This window comes from Tympanuchus pallidicinctus, unplaced genomic scaffold (assembly GCF_026119805.1).
Source record: "Tympanuchus pallidicinctus isolate F22 unplaced genomic scaffold, pur_lepc_1.0 scaffold23, whole genome shotgun sequence".
Lineage (NCBI taxonomy): Eukaryota > Metazoa > Chordata > Aves > Galliformes > Phasianidae > Tympanuchus > Tympanuchus pallidicinctus.
Genome location: NW_026294740.1, coordinates 10,386,564 through 10,414,547, shown reverse-complemented (window position 1 = coordinate 10,414,547; position 27,984 = coordinate 10,386,564). Strand labels below are relative to the sequence as shown.

Genomic DNA, 27,984 nt, shown 5'->3' with positions numbered 1-27,984 from the left:
GAAAGCCGAGTTATCAGGAGGGCAGCATAATGTGGACAGGAGTTTGTAGTTCTGTAGTTCTCGAGTAGGGTGAAAATAATGTTGCCCAAAAATGCCCATAGCTCTGATCCTAAACCCACACTGTTTCTGGGACTGATTTACAGGCAATCTGAAGTATTAATGTGGATGCATTTTGCACTGCTACTTTGGCTGTGGGTGAAGGTTATGAAAGATCTCGATGGCAAAAAAATAGATTGACTGTAAACAAGAGCCTGCCCTTAAATCTTGTCTGACCTCTGAACGCTCGGTTGTTTTTTTGAGGCTGCTCTTTGGTGAATGAAGAACAGAGAAGAGATTTCGCCAGACACACATAAGTTCTCAATCTGTCTTTATTTTCATTCATCAGAGTCTGTATTTAAGACCTGCAGAATTTAAGCCCCGTTGCTCTCCTAAGTGCTTTTCAAGCAGGCATCTTCTGTGGAGTGCATACAGCTGTTGGTCAGACACCACATAACTGTAATCCTCTGTGTGGACCTTGTGAAATGCTTGTGGATGTGCAAAGCAGCTGTGGGGATAAGTGTTGGTGTGGAGGAGGCTTGGCAGTGGGTGCAGTGGGTCTTTCTTGAACTGGCTCTGCAGATGAGGATGGGACCTTTGCTAGTGCAGAGGTGAGAGCATTGTAAGTAGCATCAAGTAAAGATCAGCCATTGCACTTCTGTGGCACTCCTTACTTGAGACTGTGAGCGCCTGAAAGGGGAAATAGTGTTCATTTTCATCGAGGCAAAGTAATGTTATTGCTTCCATTTTCAGTAGTGGGAAAAAGTGCCCTGAAATGGTGCAAACCTGCGGGCCTGTCCTGCTCTTCAGTACTGAGAGCTGCAGGAGTGTGGTGTTGCAGGGCAGCGGAGTCCTACGAGATCAGCACAAGTTGGTATGCTGGATGTCAGCACCGGGAGCAAACAGAATTAACCTCTGCTGGCCATCACAGCGACTACCAGCATCACGATCCATTTGGACGCTGCATGTACAAAGTGTACATTTGGTTCATTTGTGAATGACTGTGGGTGTGCTGCTGGAGTGCCTGGTGCTGCTAGGGCCTTTCTGTGCTGCGGGGTGCAAGCTTTCTGTGCTGTGGTTGGCAGGCAGTGGTGAGGCTGTGGTGGTCCTTGACTGCATTTTGAACTTACGTGCAGTGTAGGTCAGCCCTTGCTGCTCTTACATTCTTTTACCAGCTGCTACTGAAATCTCCCAGATAAAAGTCCCACTTTTTAGCATACAGCATCCACTGGCAGGTGCTGAGAAGTACCAGCATGTTTCTGTAGAGCAGTAATGCAGCTTGTTAATGAGTTTTCATTCTGTTCTCTATGGAGAAAAAAAGCAGCAACACAAAACCACCTCCTTTTCTTTGGAAGCTCATGGAGGTGTTGTGCAAGGAGAAGTCAAAACAGAAGCTGGAGAGAAAAGGCTGAAAACTTCCAGGTGCATTGCAGCTGCTTACTGCATCTTTGCCCGGTCCCATCTCGCCTCGGCCTCCGTTGGCTCAGGCTGAGACGTAGACCTCCAGGAGCCCCCCGACGGAGTGCATGCGGTAGAAGACGCTGAGTGGGAGGCCGAAGTTCACAATGGCAAACCAGGTGGAGTAGCCGTAAAATGACTTCTGCAGCCCGTTCTCAAACACGGGGTGAGCCCCAAACGTGGGCATGATCCACAGCTACAGAGGCAAGGAAAACAAAGCAACAACGCACACGTCAGGGGGTGGCAAACTTGCACTGTCATCTCAGTGCTGGCGCAAGGAATTGTAGGAATATCGCAAGAGCAGCAGAGGGGTTTCATTGTGTGGGAGGAAGAGGAGAGTTACACTGCTGACTCCTTGCTACAAGTCGAACGCTGTTAAATTCTTGGGACCCGAACACTAAGCTCACTCTGCCCCAGGCAGCTTCGTCTTTTCACACAATTTCACTTGGTCAATTGCTTTCCATTTCTTAAAGCTGCAGTGAAAATTGATGTTTATTGAAGATTCCGAAGTTTGCTTTATTGGGTGAGTGGAGACATGATTAAGAGGGCTCACTGCTGGTACCTCATGTTTCCCCAGCTGTTTCATGAAGCACCATTAGTGAGTCTGACAACTCTCTGGCTTTTAAGGATGTATTGGCTGCCTCCTTCCCATTCCCAGGAAGCCTTGCCATGTTTGAGGTAAAAGAGGGAGCCTGAAGTTCTGGGAATGGAGCATTAATGAAGAAGCAGCCTTGTCTCAACTCCCTAGAAAGAGGAATCCTAGTGGGTAAAACTTTCCTGTTCACAATGGCGGCCCAAAAGAAAGATGCACATCTGTCTTGGTATCGCAAGTTAGCAAAGCTGTGGTGTGGCAAAGAAAGCAGTACTTACTATGATGTTGCAAAGAACCAAGAAGAACGAGATCTCCTTTAATGCTTTCCTCTTCCAACTCAGGTGAGAGTAGGTGTGGATGTAGGACAGGGAAACTCTCCGGAACTCCTGCCCGAGCTCCAGCACGCTCACTCGCCTCTGCTCGTGGGCTTCGCGGCTGTGCTCTTCGCTCACTTCTTCCTCCTTGCTGGGAGAGGTCTGTGAGTGCTCCTGATCGCTGCTCGGTGTTGTCACCCCTTCACCAGGCAGCTCTGGGACTGCAGAAAGCTGCCCAGCATGCGCTGTGTGCTGGGCCTCTGCTGCTACGAATGGCTGCCGTTGGAGCCCATCGATAATGAAGATGTTTTGGGTGATATACTGAAAGATGAGGAGGACGGAATGGGACAGGATGAGGCTGTTCAGCATGTCTCTGGGGTTGGTGGCCACGATGGCGACAATGGAGAAGTAGGACATGGCAATCTGGCCGAGGGCTGCTCCCATCAGCAGCACCACATCCAGGCTGCGGGTTGGGTTCTTCAGTGTGTCCAGCTCCCTTTTTTCCAAGGTGTGGATGACTGTCCCAATAATTGCGACCACGCACATCAGGGGCAGGAGCACAATGTAGTAGGAATAATACAACACGAAGACCTGGTAATTGGGAGCTGAGCCTGTGGCCTGGATCTGGTACATCATGAAGACGCAGATCCCAATGATTACGGCGGCAGCACCCAGCAGGGGCCCGAAAACCACTCCCTGGAGCTTGAATTTGGGCTTGACGTGAGCAATGTGGTGGTGGCTGATGCGTCGCCCCACGTTCTTCCACATGACGTACAGCACAGAGCAGCAGATGAGGCAGTACTCGGTGTTGAAGGGATAGAGCAGGATGTAGCCCTTCTGGAAGACTTTGCAGGTGGTGGTGTTTGGGCACGCACACGAGTCTGTCTCATTGCCTGGATGTAAGGAGAGGAAGGCAGCTATTAGGAGGGAGATGGTCAACATCTGATAACGGGGGAGCCTCAGAATTCTGAGGAGCTGCTTGTGCTGTCTGAATCACTGCGACTGAGGGCTGCTGTGCTCGCTGCGTCAGCTGAACACGAGCAGGGATGTGGGGAAAGGAGCCTTGCCTGCCAGGCGCTGCTCCACCTCTCGCAGCTGAGACTCAATCTCCATGTGGATGGAGTCATTGGTCACCGCCAGCAGCCAGAGCAGAAGGTTGGTGGCGATGGTCAGCATCAGCCCGCATCTGGAAGAGCAGAAAGGTGCTTTTATAGCCCTGTCTGTGGTGATGGTTTATGACCGGACTGTGTGAGCACATGCACTGCAGTGCCGCCCTTTGCTCCTTGCTTTCACGTGTAAGGATGTGCACAAACATCGTGCTTTTGGCTCTGCGCTGTGCGTGGGCAGTAGTGTATGGCTTTCCCATTTGTGGAGGAGCAGAACAAGCTCGCTAGTGACACCAGCTTGGGCCTGGATGCAGCTGTGGGAAGGAAGGTGGGGGGACTCCCGGTGATGGGAGCAGGGCAGCCAACCCCATGGAGGAGTCATTTCATGAGCAGTGGGACGGTGTTTGGGAATGAGAGAGGAATGAGCTTTGTAGCAGATGAGGGTGTGAGTGCAAACCGAAGGGGAGAGCTGGAGTGGATGGAAGGAGGATGGGTCTGCTCTGATCGTAGCCCAGGTCTTGTTTGTGCCCTCTGGGTGAGGGCAGGTGAGGGTCTAGCAGAGATGAGGAGGATAACAAGCAGAAAGAAAAAGCTTCTTTAGAGAAGCAGGAAGATTCTTTCCCCCCCCCCCCCCCCCCCCCTTCTCATACCTGGTGAGGTTGTGCTGAACTTGAATGCAGTCCTTAGAGTGATGCCATAAGAAAAACGCCTGCAGATCAATGACAAGTACAGTGTGAGGGGTGCAGCTGGCAGTGCTGCATGCGAGGGCAGGGATGGGCAGTGCAGAGCCCTGGCAGGAGCTGTGTGTGTGCCTGGGCAGCACTGGAACAAGTGCTGCCATCCTCACGTGGCTCCAGCATGCCTGTGCCTGCACCCATGGCAAAGGAGGGTGGGAATTCTGCCTGTAAGATGCTCCTGAACACAAAGGGTTTTGTTGGGGATGTATTTGCGTGCAGGGAGGCAGGTGCAAAGATATTCCTGGGATGTTTCCTCTTTGGTTTCCCTATTTTGTTGCTGTAAACCAAACACCTGGGTCCTGCAGTATGTCACTTAGTACCAGGTGACATCTTTCCAAATCGTTTTTGTCTCTCAATCTGGCACATCAGGTGTGCACGTGGTGTCATTTGAAATGGTATTTGCTACTTCAATGCCTATGAGAACACCCCGCTTGCTCTCACTTTCCTGAGCGTCCTCACTTCCCTCACCCCAGCAACAGAACAGAGAACGTGTGAGCTGCTAGGAAGGGGGAATGTGCATTACCTGCGTGGCAACGAACAGGATTTCAATGCTGGGGAACACGATTTCCACTTTGGATTTGCAGTTGATTTGAATGACGCTGAAGCCGATCTGAAAGACATTCAGGAGGATGCTGAAAGTGCCAAACAGCAGCAGCGACCCTGGGCAAACAGCAAAAGCAGAAGTGAATAAACAGAGATGAGTTTGTGGAGCATCCAAGTGTGGATGGGGAGTGAGGACTCCTGGTTCTGAGCAGGGCTGCTGTCTGATTGGAGGCCTCCTGATTTTGAGACAAGGGGAGGAAGGGCAGCCTGGCTGCTGAGCCTGGCGTAAGGTGCTGGGACAGCACAAGGTATTTCCTGTGCTTGGACAGCAGGTGGGAATGGAATTTTCAGCCTTTTCTGTGCGCTCTGGAGTGATGGAGGTAAGAGGATGGCAGGTGATTGGTTTCTACCTTCTGAATACCCTGGGGAGAATGTGAGGCTGGGGCTCTGCAGCACCGCCCTGCAGAGGTTGGGACCTTTCTGCTGCTCCCCCCTTTTCTCTCTATCTGCACAAGGTCTTTAGGCAGCTTTCAGCTTTCTTCCCTTCACTTCTCCACACTTAATTATGAAGGCTTGCACTAGTTAGAATCTTCCTAATAGGTAGAGGCAGCATTGTTTAGGAAAGCGGCATCCCGCAAAGTGTGAGAAACTCCCAGGGAAGCCAATGTCACTCTGGGATGTGACTCACAGGGCAGAAACCTCCCGCCATGCTACTCTGTGAAAGGAGAGCAGCACAGGGCTGCTGTGCTCGGATGCTGAGCTGAGGCTGTGCTTTGAGAAGGGATTGCAGCGTGGGGTTGCTCAGGAGGATGGAGGACAGCTGAGTTCAGGGCTCTCCTGGCTGCTCTGCTTCCTCCCTGTGGCTCAAGCTGTGCCCTGGAAAAGCCCTGACTCCATCTCCTGTGGCTCCACGCTCTTAGTGGCAAGGAAAGAACTTCTGTATTTTCCAAGCACTGGGAAGAAAGGGAAAGGCATGGGATGATGAACTAAAGCAGGGTTTACCCCTGATCCACACTGGCCCAGCATGGGTGTCCCGGTAGAGCACAGCGTGCGGCTGCCGGCTGGTGCCCAGCAGGTAGTAGATAATCCAGCACAGGCACAAGACCTTGAGGATGGACAGCAGGATCCAGACGTCCGCCAGCGTGATGGCCACGTGGTTGAAAATCATACTGCTGATGAAAGCACTGCCCAGAAACACTACGTTCAGGGCCAGCAGCCCTGAGAACAGCTGCCCCGATTTCTGAGCCTGTCTGTCCCTCTGCTGCAGGGAGCAGTGCCGGTACAGCCACGACTTCTCATAGTGGATCGTGGAGGTGCCTGGAGGGGCTGAGGCCGACCTTCTGTTGCAGTGGTGGCAAGGCTTTTGCTTGGAGGCTTTGTTGCCTGGCATGGCTGGGCTCCCTGTGGGTCACCTGCAGAGAGAGGAGTTAAAGGGGAAGGAAGGTTATAGAGAGAGTTGAGTGAGCAGGGAAAATGGATCAGGGTTTAGCCCAGGTTTAAGGGACAGAGTCACTGTAGAGTAGTGGGGAAAAAGGTCACATTGCCAAAAGATGTCAATAAACACGGGTGTTAAAAGAGGTATTTGATGACTGCCCCACCAGCACTGGGAGTTGCTGGGATCAGAGGTGCCAAGTTTCCCATCCTCACCTTTCACACCTCCACACACAGCCCCACGTTCAGGTTTCCTTCTCTCTGTTGCTCCAGGAGTTATAGATGGGAATGAAGAGCAAACTCAGACCTGCTTTAGAATTCAGAGCTGTTTGGTTCTGACTGGTGGGGACAACCTCCTCCTTGTGCTTACGGGCTCCTTATATGGCTGCAGAAATCATGACAGAGCTGACGAGGGGAATAAAGAGTATTTGTAAGTTTATCCAAGCTGCGAGGAAAAGACCCAGCCTGGCTTCCCAGGGGCTGAGAATAGAGCAGAGTTAACGTTTGGTTTTCTTTCTTTTTCTCCTTGAAGCACAGAGCGAAGAGCACAGAGCCATGAGCTGATCCAGAGCATTTTGAGGGGCTGGCTCAGATAAATGGCCACAGCCTGGAAGCTGTTCTGTGCAGTGCTGGGAAAGACCTCGCTAGATTTGCCCATGGCAGAGTGATCTCTGGCTGTGAGCAGCGGTGGGGCAGAGCTGCTTCCCCATGGGGTCAGGGTATGGGAGCTGCTTTTGCTTGGGGCTGCAGCTGTGCTGAAAGCACTGGGGATGCGTTGGGGTGGGAACTGTGTACAGTTGTCATGGGGCTTTGAGGCAGAAGCTGTCTGAGAAGGGATTTAAATTTCCCTCTTCTTTAAATTTCCCTTTAAATGTTTCTCTCTTCTTTCACACACACACCGAGATGCTGTTTGCCTTTGGTCCACAGGCTTCAGTGCACTTCAAACGGAGATGGACCTTAAACCCTTCCCTCTTTGCCGCCCAAGCTCTCCTCCTGTTTAGCTCTCACACAAGCACAGAAGCAATGGCTCTCCCCTCTCCTACCCTGCTTTAGGGGCAGGAGAACAAGAAGGAAGCGCGCCGCGGAGGACCCAGGGCCCGGGCGGCGCTGTGCACAGCAGCTGCTTGCTGAGGCCCCGTGCCCTGACCCGTGTGCTGCTGTGAGCAGCCGGCTGTCCTTACCTCCCAGCCGTGCTGCTGCGATGCTCTGTGCCTCTCCTGCCGGGCTGAGGTGCCGGCAGCGCTGCTCCCCGCTCAGTGCGGCCTCTGCTCCGAGACCATTGATTTTCTTTTTCCACCTTGTTTACTTTGGGTCTATTATTGTCATTACATTAATTAGTCAGCGAGACGCTCTCGTCTCTGACAAGGGCAGCCAATGGGAAACGGCTCCTTTATGCACCTGCTGAGTTGCCCCATGCCAGCAGCCTTGGCACAGGATGTGCCAACTGGTAAAACCACAAGCCACTGTGACTAATTCGTGCCATGGCTTCAGCAAATTCAAGGCTAATCTTGTGGTGTGAGCCTGTTCTGGGCTACAGAGATGGGAGCACTTAACTTTGGCTAACATCCACTCGTGGTCCCCGCTCCTTTGTTTCCAGGTAGTTCTGAAGGTTTATCTCTGGTGTACCACTTCTTTGTGTCTTTACCCATGGCACAGGTACCCCAACTGCTCCAAAAGACAAAGCTTGTGGTCCAGCCAAAGTGTGGGGACTGCATCAACTTGAGGATTTTTGGCAGAGAGGTGGCTGCTTTGGGGAATGGCTCTGAGCTGTAAATGTTGACTCCAGATGCTCATGTGCAAACCCCCTGGGCTCAGCCGTGCGTTGGGAATGCTCTGGGTCCGAGCTGTGCTGTCACTGTTCCCTCTTGTGTCGCATTGATTTCTGGTTGGGATTTGTGGTGAGCTGATTGCTCTGGTTGTGCGGCTCAAAACAGCGGATTGACATTTCTGAGTGAGCCTGGCCTGATGTGAGGAGGGGCTGTCTGTGTCCCGGGATGAGCCCCCAGCAGCACCTTGCTTCCTGCAGCTGCCAAACACGTGAGCTGGGAGGCGAGAGCTGGGAAAAGCTTTCAAGAGCCCAACAGCGGGTGGAGTGGGTGGGGGAGCACGGGTTATCGTGCGTCGGGATGTGACGAAAGGGATGGAAAACAAGAGCAAAAGGGGCCCACTTCTTCTAGGTGAGAACGCCCACAGGTGACGGAGCAGCCGTCAGCTGTGCCTCAGCTGTGCCGGTAAAGCGGTGGTGTTTAATGTCCAACCCAACCCTCGGCTCGTGGGGCAGAGCTGGGATGCTGTCATCTGATGAGGATTTTGGGACTCCCCACGGGGAGATGCCCCAAAGCGTCAGCAGCTCCGTCCCGCTGGGAGGAGCAAGGAAGCGCTGCTCCGCCGCTCCCTGAGCACCATCGGGCTGTCCTGGGCTGCTGGCTGCTTTCGTGACCCCACCTGGGGGCTCTGCAGCGAACAGGGATCTCCCAAGAGCTATTTGCTGGGCTCTCTGTTGAGTAAAGCTGATGACTCGCATGTGGGTGAGATTTGCAAATCTGGCTGTTTTTCAGTACTCATCAGTCTAAATTAAACTGAGCTGGGAAATGGAAGCCAGGAGTCTGTATCCTGAGGTGAGGAAGACCGGGTGAAATCAGAGGTTCTTCCATTAAAGAAAGGCCTGAAGGAAAACACCAGGGCTGGGAGTGTCCCTGCGGTTTTCTCCAACGGGGCTGTGCATCAGGGCTGTACTTCAAAGCCTGGCGTGTCTTCTGGCTTTGGAGCCCAGGTTAGAGTCAGGGCTGTAGGTCTGATCGCAGCTCCGTCACAGGGGCAGAGAGAGGCAGCGGCTCAAGCTGTGCTGGGGGAGGTTCAGCTCAGCTGTTAGGAGATGCTGCTTGGAAAGAGTGGCGATGCAGTGGCACAGGGAGGGGGGAGGAGTGCCCTGGGGGTGCTGAGCCTGCGGGGATGTGGCACCAGGGATGTGGGGGTGGTGGGCTGGGTGGCCTTGAAGGGCTCCTCCAACCCGAATGATTCTGCGATTCTCAGAATGGCAGGTGTTTCAGTTAGATGTATTGAGCCAAGTTTAACAAGAGATGCAATCGTTAAGTAAGCAGGAGCGGGGCGGAATGGGAAAGGATGAGTTGAGCTGACTGGGTCAGTCCCGGGCAGTTCCAATCACTGTGTGGGAGCAGCTGCCTTTACTGGGAAGCTGAGGGCAAGCAGCTGAATGCTATCAGTGATGTTTGCCCCTCTGCTATCAACAAGCTGCTTATTGGCGTTATCTGTGCGCTTAGCACTAACAGCATCCAGGCTGGGCCAAGCGGATCTGTAAACAGGAGCCAAGGAGGAAGGAGGTTGGTGCCCAGCGGCTGTGTTTGCCCAAGGGCCTTCTGAGGAATGCTGTGTGCCTTATGGCTCCCGGGCCAGCCCACACCCTTCCTCCTTTCCCTCTACTGATAACTGTGACAGTGACGTCTCCTGCAGGGCCGGTGGGTGAGCACCCGCTGGGGTCACCGTCAGAGCTGGGCAGGTTGAGCCCTTGAGGCTCTGTGCTGGTAATGCTCAGCACCGCGTTTTCCTCACTGGTTGTGTGGATCTTCCCCTGAATCCGGGTGCTCCTGGTGGGAGATTCAGTGTGGCTGCAGCCCTGCAGAGCGCTGTCCCAGCCCTGCCCTGGCCCTGCTGTGCTCCTGCTGCAGGCCTGAGCCCCACTGTGTTCTGCAGCCCCATCCTCACCCCCTGCCCTGGGACTTCTGCCCGCATCCACTTCCAGCTCAATACAGCTGGAAGCAAGACAGCAATGATTAACTTGGATTCTTCCCCTGTCTCTGACACGCCTCAGAGCAAATCACCCCGATAAAAGACTTCTTTTTCCCCTAATAAAACAAAACTCGCCCTCAAATAACAGATGATTAAGAAGCAGAGGACGGAATGGAAAGCTGTGGCAGCACTGGGATGCTGACTCAGGTCGTTGCCCATGTCCTTTCCTATGACCTTCCCTGCTCTTTTTGGAGCAGCGCTTTCTGATTTCCTGCTCTTCGCTGCCTGTCTCCACGCAGGCCCCGCATTGACCTCGGGCTGCTGGATTTGTGTTGGTGGGTTCAGCTCCCACTGAACTCACATGACATGAGAAGCCCTTTGAAGCCCTTTGCTTTCCTGCAGCTCTTCATTTTTTGCCTCTTAAGCAGCCTCCTGGAGGAATGTCCTTCTCCCCATTCAGGTGCCTCAGTGTCCCCACCTCCAGGAGTGGAAGAAGGAGCCTACAGAGGTGCTTTCTGCAGGCGTCTGTCCCAGGGACACACAAGCAAAGGACAGAACAGCTCTCGACTGATGGCATCCCTGCATTTCCAGGTACTGCATCGGGCTGTCTTCCAGAGACAGGCACTGCTGTGCCCAGGAGCTGCAGTGTGGGATGGAACAGTTTGCAGCATTCTCAGGGTTTTGTTTATCCCAGTGGGGTGTCCTGTGGTTGGGTGCTGTGGCTCCTGCTGCCCTGTCGCCTTGCACCAACTGGGTTGGTCTTTTGAGGTCCCTTTTAACTCAAGCTGTTCTGTGGCTCTGTGACTGGGGGCTGCAGTGGATCTCCCCCTGCACCCGTTCAGCCCCAGCAGTTACTGGTGCCCAGGCTGGGGAACCTGAGGTGTGATGGAGGAAACCAGTTGTGCCCCCAAGGAGCAGAGCTGTGCTTGTAGGAGGTATTTCCCCTGAGCAGTGTGGGGTAAAGCAGCGTAAGGCTGTACGTAAGAGTGACGTCCGTGCACCACGTGCGTCTCATTCCTGACGTAACCTGTGGCTCCTGCAGCCGAAATCGAGAGAGTTTTTGTTTTAGGGAAGGTAGTGTTTCTGGGCAGAGATTTTATCCTTACCAGGTCAATGCTGAAATAAGAGCCAGTCCGTGGGGCCGGGAGGGGCAGGGGGCAGCTCCCAGGCCCATGGAGGGGAGGACCCAGCTGAGGAGCTGCATCCAGGCAGTCCCTGGGCGGAGAAGTTAGGAAAACCACTCTGCTCAATGCCAGGTATCCCAAACTGCTTTTATTTTTTATTTTCTTTGACAGATGCGCACACACACACCTGTAGGAAAAGACTCAATCTCTGCCATGGCTGGAGCACTCTTCATTTGAATGATAACCACGGATGTGCTGGGGTGCAGGCAAAGCACAGCGGTGCCCTTGGGGCACACACCTCTCCAGGCAGTTTGTGTGCAGCCCCAGCTCTGCTTGGGCGCTGTGCAGTGCAGTGAGCCCATTCCTACCACCTGTAGCCCTGGGTCACGGAACAGGAGCTGAGGAACGGGATCATTCCTGAGGTCCTTCCCAACCCAACCCGTTCTGTGATGCCACGGTCCACAGGGAGCTGCAGGTGCCCAGAGGTGCGTGCTGGGGCTGTGTGCATGGGCCCCGAATCTTGCAGGGCTGGAGGTGCATTGCAGTCCTATCTTGAGGGCACAGGAGGTGGAGGGGAAAGTGGTAGTGGTGGGATGATTTCTGCACTGCAGGGCACAGAGGGACCCTCCAGGAGTTGAGCATTACAGTGAACATCAATAAATAATTTTGCGTACAAAAAGGTTCAGCTATTAAAAAAAAAAAATCATCTATTTAAAAAAGAAGAGAAGAAAAACAAACCTCTTCATTGTGCTCCCTCGCCCCTATGATCTTCACGGCTCTTGAGCACTGATTCAGGAAAACGAGGGGGGAAAAGCGCCAGGACAGCCCTGTGCTCAGCCCTCCCACATTGGTGCAGCCATCAGCACCCACCCTGCTGTGCTGGGGGGCTCAGCGCGGCGGCAGGGACAGGCGAGGCAGAGGGCAGACAGAGCGTTCCCAGAGCCTTTGGTGGCAGCGGGGGTTTTTCACATCTGCGGGGCAGTGGGCGGCTTCTGACTGGCCGTACCAGAAGTGCACTGGTTTCCCCTTGCCGTTCGCTCCTGTGCTGACCCCTCTGCACAGGCAGTGACTGCCCGTGTGGCCAAACACTCCTGGGAAAGTAAAGCAGTGACGTGTGGGGTGAATGGGATCGAGGGAGGAAGGTGATTCTCTGCATGAACTGAGGGTAATTACCATCGTCTTACTCTGTTCCTTCTTTTTTTTTTCTTTTTTTCTTTAAGGTCTAAGAACTTCAAACACGCTCACGTGCACATCCACACACACATAGCAAAAATAAAATCTGAAGCTACATTGAGATGATTTTCACTGACAGTTCAGAAATGCCCCGACACTGCAGGAGGACACGATTGAGGCAGCGGTGAGGAGCCCTCGGGACGTGGGGACGAAGGTGGGTGGGTTGAGGAGGTTCTCATCTTCCTTACGAGAGCGTTCATCAGGACATGATGCAGACCTCCAGCAAACTGGCCACTGCGTGCATTCGGTAGAAGATCCCAAAGGGCAGGCAAATGTCCACGATGGCCGGCCACATGGAATCACCATAGAAGTTCAGTTCTGTGTCATTGTCAAAGTGGGGCCGGGCACCAAATGCTGGCATGATCCAGAGCTGTTTGAGAAATGGGAGAAGACCCTGCGGTGAGAAAGGCGTATAGCACAGCACGAACCTGCACTGATGGTACTGAGAGGTGAGAACCGCCTGGGCCAGGAGCGCGGGTTGGCGTCAAGATCGGGTACAGTCTGCTGTCCCCAAAGAACTGCAATCTGTGCCTCAGACCGAGCGCCAAAGCCCTCGCTATGGACGCGGCTGGGCGCGCTGCGCTCGCAGGCAGCGGCTCCTTGGGTGGAGCAGGCAGGAGCGGGGCTGAGCTGGCAGCAGCTCTGTGTGCGCAGGCTTCCAGGCTGTGGGTATTGAGAAAAGCTGTGCTGCCTTTTCTCCAGAAAGCCCACACTTTACCTCAGGCCATTCTACATAGAAACATGGAACGGTTTGGGTTGGATGGGACCTTGATGACTGTTTGGTTTCAGCCCCCGAACTAGATGTTTTCTTTGGATCCACCCAACTCCTTATATTCTTGTTGACAAGGGGTGGCCTCTGCCAGCATAGCCTAAAACACCTGAACAGCAGGGCAGCTGCTATTTTAAGCGATGAGGGAATTACAGCTGCCTGCTCTCACAGGTACAAACAAACCTGCTGCTTGTGTAGTAGGAGTGCAGAAAGGGCAGTTTTTGTATGGGCGCACGGATACTCCTCCTTCGCGCTTGCTTCCCTCCTCCCCCACCCCGAGGAGCTCTTCTCTCTGCATGTACTCACTATGATGTTGCACAGCAGGAGGAACATGGAGATCTCCCGTAAGAGCTTCCTCTGCCAGTTTATCTTCTTGGGGGCCACGAGGGACCGCACGAATTCGGACGGATGGGTGCCCTCAGTGCTGGGGGCAGGGTTCGGTGCAGACGCGCTGCCACTGTCGGGCACCCGGAGGGACACCGCATTGACATTGACGAAGGTGAGACCGTAGAGCTCCTTCTGGTGAGAGCTGTGCTTGTGGTCCTCCTTGGGGGGCTGCCGATGAAGGCCTTCAATGATGAAGATGTTCTGGAAAGTGTGCTGGGCGATCATGAGGAGGGCGTAAGTGAGGTTGAGCGCGCTGATGGCGTCCCTTGGCGTGCTGGCCACGATGGCTACGATGGAGTAGTAAGAAATAGCGTACTGCCCCAGGGCAGCCCCCATCAGCAGCGCCACGTCCAGCGTCCGCGTCGGGTTCTTGTGCCGGTCCATGTCTCTCTTGTCGAAGCGGTAGATGACAGAGCCTCCAATGCAGACAAGGGACATCAGGCCCAGACAAACAATGTTGAAGATGTAGTACATGGTGAGCGCTTGGCTCTTCTTGCTGGGCTCGGTGCTGGAATTTACTTGCACCTCATAAACGATAAAGACTCCCAAGCCGCCCACCAGAATGATGAGGCCCAGCACAATGCCCACAAAGAAGGTTCTTCGGAAGAGCTTGAACTTGAGGTGCTGGACGTGGTGGGAGTGGTGGTCTATAAAGCGCCCGACGTTCTTCCACATGACGTAAACCATGGCGGAGGCGAACAGGCTGTACTCGATGTTGAAGGGGTACAGCCAGAAGTAGCCGTTCTTGAAGATCTCGCAGATTTGGCTGTCGCAATTGCATGCTTCTGTTGAGCCACTTCTCATTCCCACTGAAAGAAGATGAAAGCACAGACGCAGCGGTGTTACAGCGGGAGCCAGCACTTGTTGGCAGCCCCAGAAAACCGAATACTTTGGGTCAGAGAAAACAAAGCCAGCAAAAGAATGTGACCGCTTTGGAAATGAGGACACATCTACTTCAGCTTTCTGGTATTTGTGTTTTTCCAAAGAAGCCAGACGGGCAGCAGGTTGGATCTTTCTTTCCCTCCTTTCTTCATTCCCATTCCACTTATCCAAACCCCTCCACCTTCCTGACTCTTCCGTCTATTTGTTAGGAAACGAACGTTATCACCTGGCTGCTAACATAGCAGCTCCAGATGGGCCTTCTGAAAACCTGATTTTCAGATCAATCCCTGGACCAGCTGGCTTCACAAATGAGGGAATTACCTTTCAGGAGCCACCTGAACAGCTCCTCCGTTGTATTTTTATTCAGCTTTGAATGTGCTTTGTGAACAGATTCATCTGTCACCGCTGACATCCACACCGCTAAGTTTGTGGTCAGAGTTAGCATCAAGCCACACCTGCAGAAAGAAGAGATGATGAGATCAAGGCCGTGGCTCTATGCCACATCTCTCCCATCCACATAGCAGATGTGCACGCAGTCAGAGGGGCTGCAGGAACTGCCACAGGAGGTTTGTGGACGCTTTAGTGGTCAGGGCTGTAAAGCCCAAACTTTTCTTATGCTCCTCTCACTCTCTTCCTACCTTGCGTCCATCTTCAGGAGAATTAGCAAAGCCCAAATCCTCTTGTTGCTTTTGAACAATAGAATGGATGAATAGGTTTGAGTTGGTCTCTGGTGTTGCAAAAGTGGACAAGATCTTATTTCTTGTTTAACCTGAGGCTTACCTCAGGTAAGCCTACTGCATCTTTGTCTTTCCCAGGAAAGAAGTCAGCTATGAAGGGTTTTACTTAGTGCTAATTATTTATTTCATACTAATCTGTTTGAGTAACGCTCAAATCCTTGAACTGGATCCCAGCTCTGCTCAATCCATCAATCATAAGCCTCAACTGCTTGAGCCGGGACCTGGGGCCTGCTGGGTGCTCAGCAGGTTGAATTTGGGCAGATGGGAATTATCCCCTTGTTGCCTCTCAGCTGCATGAGTGCAGACACGAGGTCTGCAGAGACCTCCTTCCTCTGCATCAAAGAGCAGCAGTGCTCACCTGGTAACGTTCAGATGTACGTGGACACAGTCTTTGGCAGAGATCCACAGGAAGTACGTCTGGCAAGGACAAGAGGAGAAACAAGAAAGCTTAGCTGCAAGAAAATCATCATTCTGAAGCACGGATCTCTTTCACTTTGTGGCTGTTAGCCCATAGTCCTGCCCGTTTCGTATGCTGGCTGTTCTTTCCTTGCTCCTCCTGCCCATTGCCTCTGCTCTGCCCATGCCCAAACCCTACTCCCACCTCAGTTGTTGAACTCTTCCTTTGGGGTTGGAGCATCTTCCCTGGGGCAGATCAGCCATCTCACCTGTACAACCACGAATATTGCTTGCACGATGGGGTACATTATTTTGATTGCAGACAGGCAGCTGTAGAAGCTGGAGTAATATCCTATTTTGAACACATCCATGACGAGACTGAAAATGGCAAATAGGATCAGACCTCCTGTAGAAGAACCAGAACCAAACAGAAGATGTTTGCATGCATAGGCTAATGCAGTTGGATGAAAGGAAGAGGATGAACTATCGCCATGGAGAGGCTTTATTTCTACCTCAGTTTTCCTTTCCTACCACCCAAGGCATCTTAGCACCTCACGCGAAGTATTTCTGGCTGGAAGGGATTTTGGAAAGTCATCCAAGTCATTTCTCTGCTCTGACTGGAGCTAACAGGACTTGCAAGTCTGGGGAGGAAACCTGGTATTATAAAGTACCAAGGGCCATCGTGGATAAAGCGAGACTGGGCAGCTGAGGGTCTAGGAGCAGATGATAGTAACTGCCCCACACAGGGGAAGGAGGTTGTGTCCCTGCTGGTTGTTCCTTTGTGTAACATTTAAAGCTCACACGAACTGCTCGTAGAACCATAGAATCATTAAGGTTGGAATTGACCTCTAAGATCATCAAGTCCAACCACTGACCCATCCCCACCATGCCTGCTAACCACGTCCCTCAGTGCCACATCACCACGGTTCTTGACATGCTATAGCCTGGATATGCCATCTTCTCAATGCCTCCTGCACGGATTAAGGAGGAGAAGGATGTATTTTGTAAGTACACACTGCTTGGAGATGAGCTATAATAGCTGTGCTCAAGGAAGTTTTGTGGAGAAGACATGATTCTTGGGCCTGACAAAACTATGTAAACTGTGAAATTAACTTAGTGCTGTGCTAAATTGGAGTTCCCCTGCTGGGAAATACATTCAAAACATTTCAAGAGGTTTGAATGAGCATTAGGTCATCTCTGACGCCTTGTGGTCTCACCTCCAGCCCTCATCCCCAAGGTCCTACCTCTCAGCCAGATGGGTCCAGCGTGGGAGTCTTTGCAGAGGATGGCATCTGGGCACCGGGAGGTGCTGATGAGGTAGAAGATAATCCATATGATGACTATCAGCATCATGACAGTCAGCAGGAAGAAGACATCGTAATCGTGCACGGCAATTCTCTCAAAAGCCCCACTGCTCACCAGCGTGCAGGCCAGCAGGGCTAAGTGCACGGCCAGCAGGATGGAGAACATGCGGCCGCCCTTCTTCCACACCTCCTTGGAGCCTGGAGTGGAGGGCTGGTGGGGCTGCGGGCTGAGGGACATCGTCGGGTTGGAAGCCAGGCTGGCTTTGTCGTCCTTGGATCCGCAGCCCATGGAGTCGGACCGTCTGATCTCACTGTCCTTCCGCGCGGGCTCTTCGGTCATGGCTCAGCCGAGGGGGAAAACTGATGGGAGGAGAGACCGTGAGCACGAGGTCACTTCATTTTGAACAGCCCAGGGCTGGACCAACGTGAGACGTGGTATGAGGAGGAGAGAACGCGTCAGCGGAACGCGAAAGTCTGAGACAGGAGGAGCAAGCAGAGGAATGAGCTTATATTCAAACTGTTTCTTCCCGGTTCCCCTTGCTTAAGATGCTTTTGCACGGGCAGATAACAGGTCTGTTTAACAAAGTAATGCCTAATTTGCCATGCAACGTATATACTGATGTTTGTTGATGTAAGATACTGGAAAGACACCAGCAGAGCACTCCCAAGATCAAATATCCTGGGGCAAATGTCGAATGTGGTTTGACTTCTACATGCCAACCACTAAATGTTCTGAGAAAAATTGTCATGCTGGCTCAGGAGAAGGCCAGGGAAAGGTGAGAAAACCCCGGGAGCCTTCAGAACATCACTGTGGTTTGCAGCAGTTCCTGCAAGAGTGACGTGAGCCATCTCTGCCGGCCCTTTGTGCCAGGCTCAGCACCTCAATTCCCTGTGAAAAGCCTGAAACAAAGCAAAGCGACTGCTCAAACCGAGCATTGCACCGACCTGCTTTGCTGCCTGGAATCCAATCCCTGCTCTCGCTGGGCTGCTGGAGAGGTTTCCCTGTTGCTGCAGCTCAATCAGTCAAAGAATTTATACCCGCTGGGATGTCTCCGTGATTTATACCATGGCTGGAGCTGACAGCAGTGCTTCATGGACTTCTCAGGAAAACTCACACGATCCATTTTGGGCAATTGCTGGTTTTGGGGAAGTATGAGAGATGAGGAGATAAGAGTTATTTACCTGAGGAGGGCATGAGGTGAGAGCACTGCTGAGCATGGCATGACCGCTCGGCTGCAGGGTCACGGCTGCCATATGCAGAGCAAAGCCACCAAACCAAGCGAATTTCACTGCAGCATCTCTCATCCCTCGAGAGAAGACACTTTAGGTGATGAACTTTTTGCTGACGGTGTTGGGCTTGGTGTTCTGGTTAACTAAGCATAGCAAACACTGTGCCTCACCCTGTGCCATTCCCGTCAGCGTGCTCCCAGCCTGCCCTGCACAGGAATGTTTTTGAGGAAAAAGAAGACATTTGTGTTTGTATCTTTTCGTTGCCAAGGGCAGCTCGGTATCGTCCCACGACGCCCATGAGGAGGAAGATTTAGCACCGAAGCGGAGCAGCGGGACGGGAATCTCCGCTCCCCTCCGCCGACGCGCCGCCTTTCAGGGTGGGATCGCCTTTCGCTGCGCGCTGGGAGCTTTTCCTCTCCCATCTCAAGGAGAAACGAGCCCAGCACCCAGAGCAGCTGGGACGGGAGCAGGCTGGGGCGGGCGGAAGCCTCCAGTGGGGCTCCGCGTGCCTTTACAGTTACATTTCGCAGGCAGACGAGGAGACGCAGCGCACAGCGGCTTCCGTTCCTCGCTAAGGAAACCTCCCCGCCAGATTTCCTTTCCTGCCGCGGCGCACGCGGCGCTGCCGCTGCCCTGCTGCCACCCGCCGGCTGCAACAGCACCCCGCGGCTGTGCCGAGCGGGGCCGTTCCCAGCACGGCGAGCGGGAGCTGCGCGCGGTGCGCTCTGCCTTCGGAAAGCGCGGAGGGGTCGGAGCCGAAGGCACCGCTTTGTCGCCGCGCCGTGGGCTGCCCACAGCTGGGACGGTGAGGTCCGGCTCCTGGCTCAGTGTAGGACCGCCTAAAAATCGGCCGTGCGTGTGGACCCACTGGTGCGTTTTTTTGCTCGCATGACCGATGCGTTCACAGGAAGTGGGAAACTTTTGTAAGCAAAGATTGAAGGGTACGCGGCCTGCTGGAAAGTCCATTGAAACGCAGATGACTTTTCAGCTGCTTGCTACTGATCCCTGCTGGTTTCATCCGGGGACTCAATGCTAAGCAGCTGCTCATGAGATGCGCTGCCTCGTGGCAAGAAAACCGCTGGCTGGCAGTCAGCAGTGGGGACCATTGGAGCATTTGCAGCTGGGCTGCCCGGAAGAGGGAAGGGAGCAGGAGGGGCTCGGGCAGCTCTGCGTGCACGCTGTGCTCACCTTGTCCAGAGCCTCCGCACAGCACGTGGGCACTGCAGACTGCGCATAGAATCGAAGAATGGTTGAGAAGGACCACAACGATCATCTCGTTCCGACCCCTCTACCCCTGGCAGGGTCTCCAACCACCCTCCAGGGTCTCCAGCCACATCCACCCTGGCCTTGAATGCCTCTAGGGACAGTGCAGCATGCAAGGAGGTGCACTGACAGCGGAAACAGAGGAAGGAGCGTTTCCTGCCTTGGGCAACACTCTCGGTCTCCCGTGGGAGCCACCACAGAGCCTGGTAATAACAAGGGTAGCGAGTAATAGTGCAGGAATCATTAAATAACCTCAGTAATGAATTGCAGGCATTACTCGGCTGCTTTTCACCTGAAGGATCCCGGCAGCAAATAGCTGTGTGTGCGGTGCATCCGTGACGATGGCTGAGCGGTAGGGGACCTACGGGTGGGACTCAGCGCCGTCAGCCCTGGCTCAGTCACTGCACCTGGTGCTGCTCTGGGCTGCCCTCCCTTTCTCACCCCACTCCCAGCCCACCCTGTGCCATGCCTGGAGCCTGGCACGAGGCTGGCAAAGAGCCCTGCTGCCATAGGGCACTATGGGGCTCCGCACAGAGAGGAGCAGGAAATTCCTCCTCCCTGATGGTGTGGCCCAGGGGTTAGGATTCACTGGGTGATACAATGCGCCGCCACAGCCACGTGCCTTGGGCAACATCCGGGCTCATCTTGGCACCTCCCAGCAGCAGAGGGTGCCCCGGGCCTGGGAATCCTGTGAGAGCAGATTCCCTGGCACTGAGCAGCTCCCCGCAGAAATTTGGTTCAGCATGAAAGGTGTTGGAGGACTCGTGTTGCCCCTCCAACATGTTGTGGCAGAGGTACTCAGACACAAGCAGGGATGGTTGTGGGGTCCCTCCGTGTCCCCGCTGTAATGGAGCTGAGCTCTCGCTGCTGCTTCATCAGCCCCTGCTGACAGTGTTAAGGTCAGGTGCATGGGGTGTCAGGCAGGATTCAGCCCGCAACACCTTCTGCCTGCTCTGTTAGGAGACATTCAGTCCTGGCAAGCTGTCTCAGGATGACCCTGCATCCTCAGCACTTGGCTGAGCCTGGTGCAGCAGTGCTGCTTAACTGAAACTTCCACTGTGCTGCGCAGCCGGCGGAGGTGGATGTTTAGGACCCAGGGGAAGCCCTAGAGAGCGTGGCTGGGTTGGAAGGATCCCTGCCTCCCTGCCTGCGCTTCTCAGGTGTCCTGCTAAGGGCAGAGCTGCACGCGGTGACGGGGCCCTTCTGGCAGCTCCCCTTCCCCATGCCCACTCCCTGAGCCCCCTGTGCACCCATGTGCTCGCCCGGGAATCGCTGCCCACCATGAATGACCAATACCACCGAGCGGCCCGGGACGGCTACCTGGACCTGCTGAAGGAAGCCACCAAGAAGGACCTGAACTCGCCGGACGAGGATGGCATGACCCCCACCCTGTGGGCCGCCTACCATGGCAACCTGGACGCCCTGCGCCTCATTGTCAGCAGAGGGTGAGTGCTGGCGGCGCGGTTCCCTGCGGCAGAGTAGTGCGAACGGCGGCTTTCCCCTCCTGTGCAGTTGTCCTACAAAGTGATGGTTGCTGTCCATATCGCCTTCGCTCCTGTCCCCCACTTGTCGTTCTTCTCTCCTCGTTGCTCTTTTATGCCTGCTCTGGGTTTTCCCAGCTTCTTTGGCTCTGTAACCAACCCTTTGCTCTGTAACTCCCAGGTAGGGCTGTGTCCCCCTCTGGGAGCCCTGAGTCAGGTCCTATAAGGACAGGCAGAGCCAAAACATTGGCACGTTGGGTCACTGCCACAAAGCCAGCCCTTCTGAATGAGGGGAAAGAAGCAACGAGTTCTCCTTCTGTCCCACAAAATGCTCTCGTGGAGGAGGAGTGTGTGCTGTGCCAGCTGGCAGCGGGTGATGCTTGCCTGTCCTACCCAAAGCAGGGTCGGGATGTGCCCCACCAGAGCCTGCTTTGCACCTGGAGCTCAGGAAACCGAGGAGCAGATGACCTGGGGGCAGGATTGCTGGGGCTGCCAAGTCTGAGGGTTGCTGGTGTGGATGCACAGAGGGAGGGACTTGGTACCAGGAGGGCTTTGTGCTTTGGTGTAGGGGTGAAGCTGTGCAAGGACTGTGCTACAGCAAGATGTGTTGCACCTGATTCATAGTACAGATAGATTCCTTCCTGTTCTCCCCTGTTCTCCCTCACTTTTCCTCCCTCACCTCCTCCAGGAGCACACGTCAGTATTCATTCTGCATAGCTTTGTGAACATCTCATCTGAAGGAATCTGTCAGCTCCCAGGATGGCACTTCCCTGCTTGCACCCACCCTGGGCTGTGTTTGCTCCCTTGTGTGTGATCAGCCACATCTCCACTGTTCCTGCTTTGGCCTCAACATCTCCTGACGCTTTGGTCCATTTCAGCCCAAGGGCTGCGTCCACAGGCAGAGCTCTATCACACTCGACAGCCCTTCCGTTATAAAGCATTTTCTCTTCAAATTCGGAGCCAGAAGGGCTGTGTACATCCATTTTGAGAAGTCCTGTGGTGCCCATCCCAACAGAGGAAAGCTCAGGATGGAATGTCCGCTGGGGAGAGGCCAATGCCGTGCTCTGAGCACAGAACCAGGAGGGGATGCGCTGGGCTACCACTGGGCTGGGCACATACTGCTGCTGAAAGGATTCTGAAGATGCTCTGACAGCCAGGAGCCTTGCTGGAGGACGGGTCCAAAGCCTGCTTGGTGCTGACCCACAGATCCGTGCCCTCGACCAAGCTCAAGGGTTACAGTCCTGCACGGGAGCCTCCTTTATAAATTCGCATTCAATTAAATCCTGATGGATGTGTCTGAGTGCAGCTCGGCTGCTGTTTAATTAATGGTCTAATATACATTTGCTGCTGACGGGGAAAATAGCACGGCAGAGGGATGGTGCCCTTTAGGTGATGGATGGCAAGGCAAAGCAGGCATCCTTCTCTACATGCCCAGCACCACGCACTGAGCAGCAAAGCCTCCTCACCCGTCCAACCCGTGCTGAGGAACAGAAAAAAGAACAGAAAAACTCCCAGGCAGGGGTGCTGGGGAGGGAAAATGGTGCAGAGCAAGGGGAGATTTAGGATCCTGGGGGCTCCTGAGAGTGCCCAATGCCCCAAACCAGTGCTGGGCAGTGGAGAGATGCTGCAGTGGACCGTTGCCTCAGTGTCGCTGCTGGAGGGGATGGGCAGAGGGGAGGACAGCAGTGCTCATCCTTCTTGTTAGCGACACAAAAAGCCTTTTTGTTCCTCCTGGCTGGGCTCCAGCGAAGGAAAAAAACCGCAATTAACACAATGGATGGGAAAAGAGGCTGGCTGGCATTTAGTGCTGCAGATTTTCGGAGGCGGTCATTCTTCAGCACGGTCTGTTGTGCACTGCTGTGGCAGTGATGGGCGTCAGTCCAGCTCCAGGTCTTCAGGAGCTGAGGGGCTCTGCCAGGAGCACCCCCTTGGCTTGGGGCAGCCCACAGAGCTGTGGGTACGTCTTTCTGCTGTGGAGATCCGCAGGCAGTGCTGTGCGTTGTGCCCGTGGCAGTGGGGGGCAGCCTGGGGGTGAGCGCAGGAATGGGGCGGAACGCAGTCAGCGCCGCAGGCAGCCCTGAGCTGAACCTCACATGGAGCGTGTGGTGCTGGGTTGTGTGGAGCCTGAACTCACTGGACAAAAGCTGAATCCCTGACTCAGCAAAGCTTACAGTGCGGCACCTCAGGCTCTGCGCTGGGTCCCAAGCTCATTTTCTGGCTCGTTTCTAAGCTTTGCTTACGTCATCGCCCTGAAGCTGCTTGGTTTTTCCTCAAGCCGTGAATGACTTTCTGCTCTCCCTACAAAACACCGTCACATGCTGCAGAACCCAGGGTTGCTCTGCGTCCCAGTCAGAGGCCCCACTCCTTCCCACACCTGAGTGTGCCGTGAGCCAGCCCCTTGCTATGGAGGAACTCTGCACATGTGGCCAGGGGAGGACGCGTGCAAGGGCCGGGTCCCGGGCTAATTGGGGTCCCAGGGGAGAAGTGGAAGGGGAAAACCGGCAGGAAGGGAGTGAGCGTGCGTGTCACAGGGAGAACGCGGTGACTCAGGAGATGCACACGTCCACCCAAGGAGCTCAATTAACAGCATTTTTAATAGCGATGATTATGGGAGTTGACTCAGCACTCAAAAACACTTTGAAGCTGAGATGCACTGTGCTTCACACCTGTTATTAAAATGTGTTCCCACTTAGTGGACCCTGCAGTCAGCATCTGCCGATGCGCAGTGCCCTGGAGGGGAAGTTTTGGGCAGTTGGGCGCCCGGCGGGGGGAGGGCTCGTTATTATCCAGAGCAAACACGTCTCCTTTGCGAGTCAGCATTGCTCCTTCCTTGTTTTTAGTGCCTCTGGCAGACATGTATGGGACAAAGAGACCTAGGGATATAATTCTGCACTGTAAGTTTTGCTTTAGCCAGTGGAAATGTCCAGAGAAAGCTGGGTTTGGGGCTCTTTCCCCTCATTTGTTCTCGGAGGCAATGAAAGGATGAGCAAAGTAAATCTTCAGATGTGAATCCCCCAGGAGCTTTCTGTCTTTGCTCTTTGCAACCATGTGGATGTGAGAGATATGGTGAAGCATCCATGCAGCTTGCCTTGGGCATCAAAGCCAATCCATCTGAGCCACTGCCGCCTGCCCATCCGAATCACAGATCCTCATACGTGTCCGGCCCCTCTCGTGCCCTTGGACTCCACCACCAGCCCCAGCAGTTCCAGTTTCGCTGGCTCTTTAATCCAGCTGCATCAATAATTTACTCCTCTCTTGCAAATCATCAAATATTTATCCTGCCCATGAATTTCCCAGCCTGAACATGTCACTACAGGGGTGGGAGGGAAGGCTGGGGAGTTACTGCTCCTGGGAGCTCGGTGTTGCTGCAGGACCTCTGCTGATGCCTTGATGGCTCCCTCAGCCCCGCAGCCTCCCCATCCTCCTCCTCTCAGCCCCCTCATCTTTGCAGCCTTTTCCTGCTTCTATGAGAGATGACAAAAGCTCTGAATGCATAAATCCTGTAGGGTTTGTGAGGCTCAGTTCCCTTACACAGCTCTGGGCCTTTTGACCAGCTGCTGCTTAACGGGGACCTTGTGGTGAAGGGACAGTGCTGGGTTCCTACAGAGCCCCCTGGGGAAGGGCAGAGGGGAGTGGGGCAGGAGCTGCGTGGAACCATGCAGCCTTCGCAGGAAGCTTTGCCTTATCCATGCTCCTGAAGGAGAGTGCTCTGCTGACAGATACTGCTGGCTGCATATCATTAGCACACACGCTCGAGTGAAAGCTGGTGCCAGCAGTGGCATGAGCCATCTCTCGTTTCAGCTGATCATAGATACAGGGGAACGGCAGAAGGATGAAGGTCTCCCAAATCCTATTTGTGTTTGTCCCATCAAGGGAGGCAGGAGGTGTGGGCAAGTTGTGCCCCAGCAGCGCAGCTGGGACAGGGCATGATGTGGGAAGAGACATTCATGGCTTTAATCACGTGTCCAACTCTTGAGGAGTGCAGAAACCTTATCTGCACTTTCTCTGAAACTGGATTCTTAGGATGTGCTCATACCAACGTGCAATCGAAACCGCACGTGGTATGGCAACCCCCCCAGAAGCCCAACCTCAAGGCAGTGCCACAGCCTTGCCCTCGTCCCCTCCTGAAGTCGTGCCCTCTGCTGCTCTGGGTTCCCCTGGCACAGATAACACAGAGATGCAAAGGCGCAGCGCGGCGTTCAGAGCCTGTGCTGAGGATGGGGTGGCCCTTTTGTGGTGGTGTTCCTATTGGGGTGGGGTGACGTGGAGTCCCATTTCAGTTGTGGTGTATGGAGGGGCATTTTGGGATGTCTCTGTGCGATCGGAATGAAGATGGCATCTGAATAACGCCTAGTGGTATGCTTGAGGTTGGAAACTCTGAGACCTGAGCTGGAGTCAGCCTTTCGTCTCAGTTCTGGGCTAATCAGAACCTGGCCTGTCTCGCTCCAAAAACTGGTTTGATGCAGGAACACGAATGTCCTGAGAGCTCAATTCAAGTCATAGGAATTACTGTAGGTTTGTCTGTCAGGCGCATGATTCCATGGCATTGCACACCCCATCAAAAACTTAACACCCGGCTGTGGGAGATGATAAAAAGATTCATTGTGCAGGTACTGCTTCGCCCCGCACGCCTTCAATATCTCATTCTTTAGGACATCTCCCAGCCGTCTGTCAGACGAGGCAGCATCTAACACTTCTTTTCCTTGCTGTCTAGGGGGGATCCAGACAAATGCGACATCTGGGGGAATACTCCTCTTCACCTGGCGGCGGCCAACGGCCACCTGAACTGCCTTTCCTTCCTCATCTCCTTCGGGGCCAACATCTGGTGCCTGGACAATGACTACCACACCCCGCTGGACATGGCAGCCATGAAGGGGCACATGGAGTGCGTGCGCTACCTGGACTCCATCGCCGCGAAGCAAAGCAGCCTCAACCCCAAGCTGGTGAGCAAGCTGAAGGACAAGGCGTTCCGGGATGCCGAGCGGAGGATCAAGGACTGCGTGAAGCTGCAGAAGAAGCACCACGAAAGGATGGAGAAAAGGTACAGAAAGGAAATGTTGGATAATTCAGACACCATGAGCTTCTCCAGCTATTCGAGCAGCACCTTAAGCAAGAAGTTCCAACACATGTCCACGGTGACCTCTCTGCCGTACTCACAAGCCACCGTCCACGGCACAGCCAAGGGAAAGACGAAAATACAAAAGAAGCTGGAGAAGAAGAAGCAGGTGGACGGGACGTTCAAAATCTACGAGGACGGGAGGAAAAGCGTGCGGTCCCTGTCGGGCCTGCAGCTGGGGAGCGACGTCATGTTTGTGAAGCAGGGCACGTACGCCAGCCCCAAGGAGTGGAGTCGGCGGAACGTGCGGGACATGTTCCTCACTGACGAGGACACCGTCTCCCGTGCCATAAGCGACCCGGGCCTGCACACGGACTCGGCCCGCTCAGAAGTCAGCACCGACTCCGGCCACGAGTCGCTGTTCACCCGGCCCGGCTTGGGCACCATGGTGTTCCGGCGCAACTACGTCAGCAGCGGGCTCTTCGGGATCGGCCGCGAGGACGCCGGCCTGCCGGGGGAGGGCGACGCGGACGGGGCAGGAGTCAAACTGCGCAGCCGCCTGCAGCGCTCGCCAAGTCTCAACGACAGCATCGGCAGTGCCAACAGCCTGCAGGAGAGGAACGCGGAGGAGCTGCCCTGGGACGAGGTGGAGCTGGGCCTCGATGACGATGACGAACCGGACACCAGCCCCCTGGAGACCTTCCTGGCGTCCCTGCACATGTTTGAGTTCGTCTCTATCTTGAAGAAGGAAAAGATCGACTTGGAGGCCCTCATGCTGTGTTCGGACAATGACCTGAAGAGTATCAGCATCCCGCTGGGCCCCCGGAAAAAGATTGTGGATGCCATCCAGAGGAGACGGCAGACTCTGGAGAGGCCAGCCGTTATTGTAGACACTGAACTGTAAGTAGGAGATGGGGCCACTGAGCGATTAAACCTTTCAGCGGGTGGAGATTTGGATAATGTAAGGTCTGCTTTTCAACTCACTTGGAAAAGTAGGAGTCCAGGTAACCTCCGTGCTTCTGTGTGTGAGCAAATTCCTGCTTGTGTGGAAATGATGAGAGTTCAGAGAGGTGGCAATAGCATTAGCTCATTACTCAACAGCCCTTGTGGCTGGGCAGGATGTGAAGTCCTTGCTTTGTTTCATAACCTTTATGAATGCAGACTGCTCTGTGGTCTGATTCTTCTGAGTCCCCTAGCTGGGATTTCCAACCACACTCACGCTTGCCTTGACTCTTCACCTTTGGAAAGAAGTAATGATGGTTCCCGGTGGGAGCGGGCTGAGCGCACCGCCCAGTGCCATTGGCAGCCCTTCCCCAAGAGCTTCACATCTTCAGAGATCTTTGGAGATTGCGTTATCTGGGTTGGATGTTACTTTATGGCCTTTCCAGAGTTTGTTTGGCTTGGTTTGAATGCATGCTTGCCACTGAGGTGAACTGAACTTATTAGCATGGTGTCCCCGCTGTCACGTCTGCTGACACCACAACCACTGTGCTCCTTTTGCTTCCCATCCTTCACAAATCTGTGTGTTTCTTCCTCGTTTTTCTGGCTTCCAGCACAGCTCAGTCTTGGACCCCCAGGGTGCTGACAGGCTTTTCTCTTTCCTTTTGCAGATAGCAGCAGCAGCATTTTATTGGGTTTTTTTTCTTCATTTTTTTTTTAATGAAACAAACACAGTTCTAAGTTGCCAGAAATCACAAGCCAGAGACTCTCTGCCTGGGGCAGCTGAAAGCTGCAGCCGTCCCCGTCCACCCCTGTGCCCTGCCTCCTGTTCCCCCATTCTGCTCCATCCGTGAGATGCTCCCAGCGGTACCCGATGGAGGATGGCTGCTGGGATGGGACCAGGCAGCTGCCACCCCCTCCCGCTCACCAGCGGAATGCGTGTGGGGCTGAGAACACATGAAGCCATGAAAGGAAGGAGCAGTGTGATGGTATTTTCCAAGGGACCCAAAATAAACAATCACATCTGTTCTTTCTTGAGCAAGTGGTTGATTTGGGGCACTGGGTAGAGGAGCAGGGGGCTGTGAAGCTGCGTCTCTGGTTCTCGGTCACTTCGGTCCATTGTTTGATGTTGTGGTTTGGAAGGAAGTTTTGGTTATGCTGGTTTGGGGCTGTTCAGCTTGAGAATTGCCAGCCCTCCTTTCTGCCAGTGGAGCTCAGT

General features: G+C 54.1%; 3 protein-coding genes and 1 long non-coding RNA gene across 6 annotated transcripts; 2 read left to right on the top strand and 2 right to left on the bottom strand.

Annotated features, from left to right (window-relative positions):
* Positions 1-350: 350 nt before the first annotated feature.
* On the bottom strand, positions 351-7,579 carry OTOP3 (otopetrin 3). The gene is made up of 8 exons (XM_052687873.1): positions 7,399-7,579; positions 6,434-6,622; positions 5,789-6,198; positions 4,767-4,903; positions 4,157-4,215; positions 3,468-3,586; positions 2,365-3,293; positions 351-1,690 (listed from the first exon to the last, which is right to left on the bottom strand). Exons 3-8 carry the CDS (start codon positions 6,174-6,176, stop codon positions 1,520-1,522), a joined length of 1,803 nt encoding a protein of 600 aa, XP_052543833.1. The 5' UTR covers positions 6,177-6,198; positions 6,434-6,622; positions 7,399-7,579; the 3' UTR covers positions 351-1,519.
* Positions 7,580-9,926: 2,347 nt separating this feature from the next.
* LOC128083036 (uncharacterized) lies at positions 9,927-11,356 on the top strand. Its single transcript, XR_008207931.1, has 3 exons — positions 9,927-10,171; positions 10,425-10,555; positions 11,260-11,356. It is a non-coding gene; the product is annotated as an uncharacterized LOC128083036 (long non-coding RNA).
* Positions 11,211-18,036, bottom strand: OTOP2 (otopetrin 2). The gene is made up of 7 exons (XM_052687874.1): positions 17,742-18,036; positions 16,737-17,156; positions 15,762-15,898; positions 15,455-15,513; positions 14,681-14,814; positions 13,397-14,286; positions 11,211-12,691 (listed from the first exon to the last, which is right to left on the bottom strand). Exons 2-7 carry the CDS (start codon positions 17,134-17,136, stop codon positions 12,521-12,523), a joined length of 1,791 nt encoding a protein of 596 aa, XP_052543834.1. The 5' UTR covers positions 17,137-17,156; positions 17,742-18,036; the 3' UTR covers positions 11,211-12,520.
* A 712-nt stretch (positions 18,037-18,748) lies between these two features.
* On the top strand, positions 18,749-27,794 carry USH1G (USH1 protein network component sans). Of its 3 annotated transcripts, none has more exons than XM_052687877.1 (3): positions 18,749-20,734; positions 25,485-26,726; positions 27,501-27,794. In XM_052687877.1, the coding sequence occupies exons 1-3, from the start codon at positions 20,571-20,573 to the stop codon at positions 27,550-27,552; spliced, it is 1,458 nt and encodes a 485-aa protein (XP_052543837.1). In that variant the 5' UTR covers positions 18,749-20,570; the 3' UTR covers positions 27,553-27,794. The 3 variants fall into 3 exon arrangements, with proteins under 3 accessions (XP_052543837.1, XP_052543839.1, XP_052543838.1); XM_052687879.1 differs by having other exon boundaries at positions 27,437-27,794; XM_052687878.1 differs by having other exon boundaries at positions 18,750-20,734; positions 25,485-27,794.
* Positions 27,795-27,984: the final 190 nt, after the last annotated feature.